The sequence below is a fragment of the Apteryx mantelli genome, chromosome Z (genome assembly GCF_036417845.1).
Source record: "Apteryx mantelli isolate bAptMan1 chromosome Z, bAptMan1.hap1, whole genome shotgun sequence".
NCBI classification, from domain to species: domain Eukaryota; kingdom Metazoa; phylum Chordata; class Aves; order Apterygiformes; family Apterygidae; genus Apteryx; species Apteryx mantelli.
The window spans coordinates 28,459,612-28,470,954 of NC_090020.1; the positions used below are offsets into that span (position 1 = coordinate 28,459,612).

General features: G+C 38.1%; 1 protein-coding gene across 1 annotated transcript; it reads right to left on the reverse strand.

Annotated features, from left to right (window-relative positions):
- Positions 1–1,996: 1,996 nt before the first annotated feature.
- Positions 1,997–10,275, reverse strand: RFK (riboflavin kinase). The gene is made up of 4 exons (XM_067315722.1): positions 10,073–10,275; positions 8,277–8,428; positions 6,982–7,084; positions 1,997–6,137 (listed from the first exon to the last, which is right to left on the reverse strand). Exons 1-4 carry the CDS (start codon positions 10,152–10,154, stop codon positions 6,007–6,009), a joined length of 468 nt encoding a protein of 155 aa, XP_067171823.1. The 5' UTR covers positions 10,155–10,275; the 3' UTR covers positions 1,997–6,006.
- Positions 10,276–11,343: the final 1,068 nt, after the last annotated feature.

Sequence of the window (11,343 nt, forward strand, 5' to 3'; positions counted from 1 at the left end):
TATTACTTGTGAACATGACAAAACAATTTTTTTCCCTTGGAAAAGAAATAATGTTATAATGTTGACAGCAAATACATTTTTTTTTCCCCATTGTCTCTTTTCAGAAGGTTTAAGCAGGAGGAAGAGCTCTTCAGACCTTAACCAAGGAAACAGATGTACTAATTTTTTCTTTGTATGATTTTGCAGATATTTAATTGCACAGTAAAAAAGAAAGTATTCTTTCATTGTTCCTCATTTATATTAGCTACTCATCATCTAGATAAGTACATTTTCTTTTTCAGGAAGAGTTCAGGTTCTACACTTATCTAACATTCATTATTTTAATAGTTCTTGCTCATTTTTTTTTTCTCATGTTACTCCATCCTTTCTCACTGCATACATCATCCAAAACTCTCATCCAATTATCCTGCTGTATGTTTTCTCCTCTTTCATGTCACTTAACATCATCTTCACTACCCAATTTTCTTTCTTTGTTCCTTATGCCTAAATATACCTATTTTCCTCACTTAGGTGTCTCATCTTTAGGGAAAAAAAAAGCCACATAGAAATCTTATCATTACACTGAATCCTGCCTTCTACTTTCACTGACAAATATTAATACTGTGGGAAAAACAAACTAAATGCAAACCTAAGAACAAAACAAAACAAAACCAAAAAAAAAGAGCACTTGGCTATCCTTTGCCATCAACAAGAAATGAAAATTAATTCCCAAACAATTAAAATCATTCCCTTAAGTTATATAATTAATTATATAATAACTGCCATTGGTAGCCATGTTTATAAAGTTTCAGGCTACTTAAAAAACAAAACAGGCCATAAATCCATCCAGTGCTCCCCTGCAGCAATTGATAATACAAATATTCTAACCATCACACTGGCAAGTACTGTGTTCTGTTCATTAGGTTTTTCTTAAGTCCCTTCAGAAAAATACAAACAAATGAGGAAAATAAAATTATAGCCCTATAATGGAACACACTTACTACAAAAGAAATCTGAAGACAATTTGATATTTTTCATCTTATTTCAATCCCGGAAAGAAAACTAGTAGAAAATCTGGATGCTTGGAAATTATAGTGCCAAGCATTAAAGAAAATCCTAAATAATACAGGGGCTTCAAGATTTTTAACTTTTAAATCCATGCCTCCCATCTGGACGTTGTGTTAGAAACACAATCTCTGATAGATACCAAACTATACTAAATAGTCCAGTGTACCTAACACAAAGCAATCCCTACGACATATCCACAACACCCCAATATATTACATTCTTTCCTGATGAAACTTCAATGGTATTATATAGAGAGCTGCATATGAACAGTTGCCAAGTCTGAAAGTATGAGAGGAACTTTTCCCCCCCAAAGAGGCCTGAGCCAGATAGATTAGTTTGCTTTAAGATACAGGTTTGATTCCCTTCAGCAGCAGCAAATGAACCTTCACCATGACCTAAATGAATGTTTTAACAATTGAACTAGAACATAAGGAAAACAGGCAGCTTCTTCCATCTGACTTCTCAAAGAAGCAAGCAGTTTTAAAAAGTTTTGAAAGAATGGGTAAAGACAAATCTATTTGTAGCTTTCAGGCTATGAATTCTAAAGATTGAGCTCTCTGAAATTCTGAGTAAAGCACAAAAAGTCCCCAGAGTGCAGAGGTTTGCAGGTGTATTTTAACTAGTTTTAACAACTTCTAAGTACTTTTTAAAAATTGTTCTAATTTTTTTGGCAATCATACTCACCAAGGTTTGCATACAACTGACAATTAACTTTGCTGGGTATGGCAAAGGAAAACACCTTAGGAGCCTAGTCATTATCATAAGCCTCCTTAAATACAAGAATTACTGAACAGCAACACTGGCAATAAGCTTGACTGTTACAAAACAAAGTGGTGATTCTCACAAAATAGAAACGGAGCAAACTATTTCCAAGAACTGCTAAGAAGTCTAAGGCAGAAAAAGAATTAAAAAATAAATTTAAAAATATAAAAGAATTTATACTATCTCTACATACTGCTCTAGAAACAGGATTCTAGGAAAAAGATGCTGTGTGTCAAAACATGAAAAGCATTAGGAATTCTTCTGGAGCAAACTTTCAAAATTCACCTATTGCAGCTTTGTGATTATGTTTACCCACAGTTATCAGATATATGTCTATATCTATTTAAAAGAAAGAACTTTCATCTCCTTTGTCTCAGGACAACCTCTCAACAAAAATGTGTCAGATGTGAAGTCTAGTTTATTGATATTTTGCAATCTCAACTTCCACTCTTCAGCAGACATGTTACTAGAGCCATTTTCCTGAATTTTTATTCATTTGGAAAACTGTTCAACAGCCTCCACATTCACAAAATTTATATGAGTTATGAAAATCTATTCACATTAAGTAACAATTTTAACAAGATAACAATTCTAATTTTTATAAGAATAGCATAAGTCTTTAAGAAAAAACAGGACATTTTTATGCAGGCTTCAAGTTTTAGTGTTTCATTTAGTTTTAGAGAACGTTAGATTACATACATAGGGAACCTGTCCCAAAGTAAGAAGAATAGCAACTGAATAAAGATTCCATGTCTGTTCCAAGCAAGGCTCCAAATTCAGAAATTAACTAGCCATACAAGAAGCCAGTGTGCATAACTATTCCAGACTATCTTTCTGTGCAGATTAGGCCTTAAGTTTTTCAATACATGAAGACATGCAGCATTTTAACATCTGCTAAGCATATGTTCTTTAGGCTATTAGGACCTCAGGTAGCTTAGTGCCACAGTTACTGTTTCTGACTATATGCATTTTGGAAAAAAAAATTCTTATACTGACATTCTCACATTGTCAACAAACTTAATTTCAGAGTAGTAATAGACTTCAAAAGGAGGCAGGCAATTTAAACTGAGAAAAAAGCCCATGTTTTATTTTAAAAAAATTTTGAAACTATGGAAATACTTATATTTCTCAGACTTCAACATTTCAGTGGTCCTCTAATTCAGGTGAAGCAAGATATGAAACCCCTATATGCCTCACTTGCTGTTTGTACTGCCTTGCATGTAAAGAACTGCAAATATCTACAATTATCATCTCTGTGACTCAAATACTGTGGCACTAAGTTTATCAGCTTGAAGAACAGAATTCTTCCTTCCTACAGCTGAAAGAAATTTAAGCAGAGTAATGAAAGAAATCCATAGTGCATCTTTTAGAATATGCTAAGGAATATGCAAATATGATTCATACTACATACAATCAATCAGAAAACTTATGATGAGTAGAATAACTTTCTCAGTTACATTTCATTTATTAATGCTACAGTGCAGCAACATTAATTGAAATAAATAGTTATTTGTACACAATACAAAAATATAAACCTTCATAAAGTTTATACTGCGCTAGGAATTATGTACTGAATTTAAATAATTGATACACAACAGTTTATCTTAAATAACATGCATGGATAGGTACACTCAGCCAAATGAATTTAATTACACTTTCTCTAACTTGAAGACAAACATACAGAGACGTTTATTAGTTCACTGTAGCCATACTTCACACTTCAGGTGACAGTTGTGAGCAAACTAACAGTTTTTCAGGTTTTCCTTTTGCCACCATTTTCTATCCTTGGCACAGTGGCTCAATAGCCAAATCAATTTCGGATAGTAGCGTTCATTAGCAGTTACAGAAAAGCGTTACTCAGACAACCAGCTTAAGGCACCATGGTTTCCACAACAGACACATGAAATCACTGGCAAAAAAAAACAATCTTAAAAAAGGCTATGAAAGTTTAGCTATAATACCATGATAAAGAGATTTATTCTTTAAATATGTTCTTGATAACATATTTTGCCAACTACTGCTTCTATTACTGGTCCCTCCAAAAAAGTAAAACATAAATAACATTTTGACATTGTTACAAACTCAAAAATAGCTCAGCTCTTTGTATTGGGGGGAAAAAAAGTCCCTTCATCCCTCCATTTTAAAGTGAAAAAATCCAGCTGTCACTCTTGCAAGATAACTATTGTACAGATTTTTAGAATATAGTTTCCAATATATTATACAGTAAAAGCCCACTAATTTTTTTTTTTTGTTAGCATTTTTAACAGCAGATAAGTTAATTTTCTTCCTAATATTCTCCTGTTAGGAAGGCAAAGGTGTGCTGAAAATGTCCAGGCAACTGTTAGGACAAAACTGTCAGCAACTTTGGAAAGTTAAATCTATAAACCTTAGCTACAGAGGTCAAAATGCTGTTTATTCTAACCAGTGCTTATGTAAAAATCACTCCCCACCCCCCCCCCCAAGATCTGCATTCCTGCTATTGTTGCCATCAACAGAACAGATGAGCGATTTGTTTGAATGATCTCAAGTTTCTGCTGAAGTCCTACACATCCAGTCAAGACCTCTTCCCTAATAAAGCCCCTTGATACTGGCTGAGAGTTAAAGTAATATGAAGCGGAACTAGAAGCCTGGCATCCTGACAGCACCTGCCACAGGTAAGAACTGGAAGACTACCTTCTCACAACTCTCTTAAACCTTGGAACAAAAATACAGGTCAGAATGGGATGGGACTGGGAAGAAATTCATAAAATTGCAGTACACAGACTGTGCATTCCCAAATTGCATGCAACAGTTCTCAGCTACAACTGCAGCTCAGAAATATCCACAGAACTGTTTGAGTTTCAGAAAGAGACACTTCAAGCACATTACAAGCGAGTATCAAGAGAATATGAGCACAACAATCACTGCAGCTTACCTAGCTTCCCCTCACTGAGTAGGGAATAGACAAATTAAGGAGGAGCGGGGAGAGGCAAAGAAGTAGGTTCAGAATCATACATCATGTATTTCAGAGATGTCCTCCTAATTACTATCAACTTTGACAACACACCCTCCATTTATCTGATTCTGGAAAGCACACACAGAAAGACTGCAGTTACTTGTGATAAATATTCAATACCTACTACAGTGTTGATATATTATTCCAAGAATTCCCAAAGACTTTCACTTGTATACTAACCTAATTGGTCAGCCTAAACCTTGGATCTTACCTGCACTTGGTGCAGAGGGTTGAGGGGATTCTTTTGTGCCTTACATTCTAACTTCAACCTTGAAGCCAGTCATTTCATCGCCAGTATGGTGAAAAACCCATAGGTTATCCTCATCTCAGAGAGGAGACAAGGATATATACAACTTTGCCTTTGGTTACCTTTTCTGCCTTAGGGCCCAAAGAGCAGAAGTCTTGCTATACTGGTTCTGCATCACTTCAGCCCGAACCTTTACAGTACATTAACTTTCACCCTGTCATTCATTTCCCGAATTTTAGTGATACACTTCCTCAGAAGTAAACTATGCAGCTCATACATTGTCATACATGCAATCAACTAGGCAGAAGCGTCTATCTCTGATTCAAGTAACTCAGTCAATGAGTAACAGCAGTTAGCTCCACTTCAAATAAACTTACAATAAATAATTTCAATTAAAATGCCAGCTTCCACCACAATGGTTGTATAGTATATCAAAAATAAGAAATACAGTGAATTATTCTTGTTACTGTTACCTAACCATTGGCTTCCTGCACCACAGGTAAATTTTTGACTCAATCAATATTAAAATTTTCTAAGCTACGAGCTATAATCCAGATGCAAGAATGACATAAAACTGAGAAAAGAGTTTAGAATAACATGTGTATGTTAATAACAGACATTCTTCACTTAAGTATTTAATTTTCTGCATCTTGGGAGCAGAAGAGGTCACAATTAACTTTGGTCATGTTCCTGCACGTGCTAAGATCGCTAAGCAATTGATAACTTTTGGATTCACAATTCGTCTATAAGGACCTAAAACAGCCTTCTACTCCTTTTGCATGACTGGTTTAATGATCAATTAACACAAACAAACTTAAATCATCTTGTATGGTTTTATAGTGTTTGGTTCCAACCTCAATCACCTAAACAGATATATGACAATTAAGTAGCTACAAAAGCAGTGCAAAGAAAAGAGCTCCATGAGAAAAAAAAAATTAATGAGGAAGAGCTTTGCTTAGTGGTTGTTTACTATTTTGCCTTCTGGCAGATGAAAGAAGTTGTCTTCTTTGAGTTTAAGATGTTCTGGTAAATCTAGTTGTCTTTTTGCTTCTTCAATGTCTTCCTGAATTGCTGAAATGAGTGCCTCTATAAAAGAGAAATAAGAATAGGGATATTTAAAAGCTGAATTCTGAACACACACAGCAAGGGAATATAAAACATACCACAGAACACTAGAAAACAATCACAAAATCAGAATAAAAATTACTACAAAGTTTGAAAGGCAAAATTCTCCGCAAAATAAATGAAGGTCAGCATTATTACATTCATAATTACATTTTTCACCAAAAAAATGTCAGGTTTGATTAACATGGACAACAATTTTTCAAGTCTTAGGATACTATTCCTATTGACATCTTATACGTTAAGAAATATACTTTCTAAAGTACAATTTGAAAAAAAAAACCTACAGTAAGTTCTGAAACAAAGAAATTAAAATGCTTTGTTTTTAAACATGTTAGTTACATTTTTCACAGCTGTAAGCACTATCCTGTCCTTGTTCCAAACAATATTTTAGCAAAAAATAAAAATAAAATTCAATAGAATTTCACAAACTGTTTCAAGTATAACAGAGCTGCATTTAAAAAAAAAAGATTGATGCTTTTATGGCATGCTCATGTTTTTAAAAATAATACTCAGGTGCAACAATACAATTTTTAGACTGAAATAAGCATGCACTGTTACATCAAAGTAATTTTTAGGCTGGAATAAGGAAGAATCAAAGATGTGGGTGTGGGTATTGTTTTTTTTTTTTTTTAATTGAACCAGTTCATACATTAGTAGATTTAACTTACTAAAATGTTTTACTGCCATTTCAGTGGTTAAGAGATAAAACAGCTGATTATGGAGAGAGACAGTGACGACATAGTACTTTAATATGTAAGAATAAAACAAATAAGAGACTGGTTTAAGGGACATCTGCAATACTGACCTAAAGAATCAAAGTTTTTTTCTGGTCGAATATATCCTGTAATGACAATACTAAGCATTTCTCCATAAAAGTCTTCTTTGAAAGTGTGGATTATGTGCGTTTCCTAAAGGAAGAGAAATAAAGTTGCACTTATTATGAGGAATTTTGAGTTTATTTCCCTTGTTGCAAGGGTGTTCAGCTAATATCCCTAATTCAAATTCTCCCCAATGCATACCAAGAAAAATGAGACACTTAGTTTAACATGTATTATGCAAGATTAATAGGCTAGGTCTTTTGTTTATGTTAAGAGAGCAAATTGCTTATGTTAGCAGAGAGAATTGTACTTTGCATGCAATTTGAGAAAAATTATTCACTTAAGAGTGTTCTAACACTCAAAAAAAAAAAAAGAAAGAAAGAAAAGAAAGTGATTCTCAAGAAGAAACACTTGACCACCACTTATCTCAGAGGTATGATTTCCAGGGCAGCAAGTTACAAGCAAAACATAATTTGTTCAGTCATTAAGTTGATGAGTCCAAATAACTGTAACGATTTGGATTGAAATAGCTGGTTTAAGGAGAGCTTTTACAACTAGAACATGTTGGAATGGAATGAGAAAATTCTAAAGGAGTGAAGGCAGCTATCTTAGAGACAGAGATTCATGCCCAAATAACAGGGTTTCCAAGTATCAACAATTAAAACACAGTTCTGCAACACTCAGGAAAAGCACCAGAACCTGACAGCAAGAAAAACACAGCTGTCACAGCTCAGGATTAAATCCTCCATCCTGTTATTGTTTACTTTTGGATATTGATTCTGAATATCAAGTCACAGCACCACATACATGCATTCCATCATTTCAGATAAGAAGTAATGAAAAAGCATTACAAATTAAGATGTCCCAATACCTCTTATTTTAAATGTAGATGACATTGTAGAGTATGAAAGACTAGTGTGGTCCAGGTCATTCTAGGGTTCTCATAACCAGTAAATTCAATACAGCTATATAAACATAAGCTTACTAGATAGCAGCACCATAAGTAACCATTTCAGAAGTAAAATTAAATTTTTATTTGAGGAGTATTTAATGATGGAAGAAGAAGAAAATACATTTTACTCATCCATGGCTGCATGTTCTCTGTCTACTGAGAATATTTTCTTCTCAGAATACAAACATGAGAGATGGATACCAAATACATTTCTAACAGCAAATGGGATTTCTAGATCTCATTTATGGATCAAATTCTGCTCACCTTCCTCAAAGTAAGCATTTGGTTCATTTAGTAGAATCAAAGTAGCACACAAAGCATAATTCTTACCACTGATTTCTTAATATTCTTATAGAAAGGATTCCATCCTATGCTCAAAACCATTTTATGCACATCTCCATTTCCAACACAGGCCCATCCGTAGTATATACCAGTGGAGATATCAGGTGGAAAGCTTTCGACTACTTGCTCTGAAAAGTTAGCTGCAAAAATTTTAGAAGGTGCACATTTGTAAGTCAAAGGCATCACAGAATTTTCAAACACTTAAAAGCCAAGGTCTGCATATATGCTATTTACAAACAGAACACTGATGTTGATCATAATGATATATGGTGCCATTTGGCAAACTGTAAACTACAACACAGCATCACAGAATGTAATCCCTGCGGTAATACCACAGCTACCATGTCTCCTACCCATACTATTTTATGGTTATATGCATTCTATTCTACAGCTAAAATTAATAAACTGAGATAAAATATCCAGTCTGAATGCATTTCACTCTTAGGATGTTTTTCACAGCTCTAATATTGTCAAAGAAGGGAGAATCAAGTTTCTGCACTACAGACTATCATCTTAGAATTATTTGTTAGTAAAACAATTATTTACTAAACTATGCAAAAATAAATGAAGTTATGATTGTAGTCACCTGACATGAATGTTTATACATGTTGCCTTTCAGAGTATCTATATTTGGGGACTTCTGTGGCTTTTGTTTTTAAGAAAACTATGCATCTAAAGTAAAGTAAATTCTTTTCTGACTGAGGGGAATGAACCTAAGCTTCTCCCAAATCAACTGTCCTACTTTAGCTTCTTACATGCATAGATCTATTCATGCAAGGTTTCTAACTGATTTGACAGAATTACTTCTATCATAGCTCGCAAGCAGTAACAACTTCTCTCCCACGCTCCCTGATATTAGTAAAATATTTATACGCAATCAAGAGAAAAATAATAAATTTGTATTAACAGATATTGTTACATATCCAGTACCTTAACATTTGTTTTAGGAGGTTTTCTTTTCTACTAGGAATGGTACAACATGCGGGCTTGCTGCAGTGTTACTTTAAAACAGGCTAAAATTCATTTGAATTATACTTCCATCTGTATTTAGACAAATGAAACAGAGAAGGGCAATGGGAAAATATACTCTTTTTTAGGTCAGCTCCAGCTGCTCTGCTTTTTAATCTCTGCATTATTCCCTTTGCAACTCCTTCTGTACAGCTACTCCTAATGCCTTTCTTGTCCTAAGCCAAAGCATGACAGGTTTACGAGAATGAGTATTTCCAAGCTTCCAAATTACAACACAGTGCGAGTGATTACTTTTCAGCATTCCACATATCATCATGATCATCACCAGACGATTTAACTAACAACGAGACAAAGAAAACATTAACTATAATGGTGGAAAGTAACACAAAAGAGAGAAAAAAACTGTAGGAATTAAAAAAAAAAGCTGTCAGAAGAAAAAGGCTAATCCTGAAAAAACCAGGGCTATTTATAGAAAGAGCAAGTCATGCCATTAGCATAATTGCGCAAGGCTGCCAGCCGTCTCCAGAGTTTACGAGAAAGTTCACTCCGTTTCACCGAGCAAACAGACATCAACTTGCCACCAGCAGCCAAACTCCCGCAGTTGCTACTCAGCGGGGGAGCGCGGCTCCCGCGGCGGTGGCCGTGCCCCTGAAGAGGGCCTCCCTGCAGGTGGCCTTTGCACAACAGGCTCCCAAAGTCCACCCAGACCCGAGGGGGGTCGCGCCCGCTGAAGCACGTCAGGCGCCTGCGGCGGCGGGCTGGGGCGCGGCGCAGGCACCGCGGCAGCGAGGCCGGAGGGGCCGAGCGCGGCTCACCCGTGGGGATGCCCAGCTCCTTGGACCCCCTGCCGAAGCCCTTCACCACCTCCCCGCGGCAGAAGTAGGGCAGGTGCCTCATGGCGGCAGGAGGGCGACGGTGACCGTTGGGGCCGGGGCGGGCAGCGCGCGCGCGCGGCGCCCGAGCACGACACGCTCCCGGCCCGCGGCCGAGCCAGGCGCAGCTGCCCCGCAGCGCTGTTTCCCGGCCGCCGCGCAACGCTCACTTCCGCCTCGCGCCGGGCACCACCAAGAGGCAAGGGGGGAAGCAATACGCGGAGCGCTCCGGCTTTCAGCTCAGAGAACTCTCGGGCAGGCACCGACCTCCCCTCAAGAATGAACTCGCCCGCGCCTCGCCCCCCCCTCACCGCCCTCCCAGGCGGCGGGGGCTTGTGCGCATGCGCCGTCACCCCCCATAGCAACGGCGGGAGCGGCGGCCATTGCTGAGGCCGCGCTCGGTCGGTGTCGCGGGTTCTCCCCGGCCGCGCCCGCTCCTCGGAGAAAAGGGGCGCCCCCCGTCACCGCCGTTTGACGTCTGTGCTGTCAGGGGCCGGTACGCCGCTCCTTCCCCTGCGTCCCGGGCTGCTGCGGCCGCGAGCCGCGGCGCCTGGGTCCGGCAGAGGCGGGCAGCCGCTGGTGGGGGGCCGTTGGCCCAGCCGGCACGTGCGCCGGCGTCCCTCCCTCCTGGCAAAGGCTGCGGAAGTTCCCACTATCCCCTGCTGGGATTCAGCGCCAAGAGAAAAATGGGCTCTTTCAAACACTCTGCTATTTTTTTCTTCCGCTTCTGCACGTTGCGGGCTGTCGGTAGTCGAAGCAGATCTAGTCTGTGGTAGAGTGCATAATCCTGGTCCCAGAGTGCCTTGCTACACAAAACACGGTGCTGCACGGGTACAGAATCACTCTGGTCGCTCAGATCTACATACCAGAATGGGTGATTTGTTTTGGGAGCTCAAGCAACAGATTTTTTCCAAAATGATACAGATAATAGTGCACAGAATAAATCTTAGTTGTTACAGGGACATCCTTGATTCCTGATAACAGACTCCATTAGACTTTGTGCTGAGGGAGTGACGGGTTCTGACCACTCCAGCAGTTTCATGCAACAAAAATGTAACCTTCAGCAACAACTAATCAAGGTGACTTGAGTGTCAGTTGTGTCAGTTGCCACACATTGCTTTCCTTTTTTAACCCCCCTTTTTTTTTTAATGTTAAGGGTTACATCTTGCAAGCTCCACCCATGCAGAAAAACTTACTAAACAAAAGTCATTTTT

What these genes read in the sequence shown, in the direction of transcription:
- RFK (XM_067315722.1), bottom strand. Translation starts at nt 10,154, where the DNA reads ATGAGGCACCTGCCCTACTTCTGCCGCGGGGAGGTGGTGAAGGGCTTC. An exon ending in GGAGCTGGGCATCCCCACGG is followed by an intron (nt 8,429 to 10,072) that starts GTGAGCCGCGCT and finishes AAATTTTTGCAG; the next exon opens with CTAACTTTTCAGAGCAAGTA. An exon ending in AAAAAACTTTGATTCTTTAG is followed by an intron (nt 6,138 to 6,981) that starts GTCAGTATTGCA and finishes TCTCTTTTATAG; the next exon opens with AGGCACTCATTTCAGCAATT.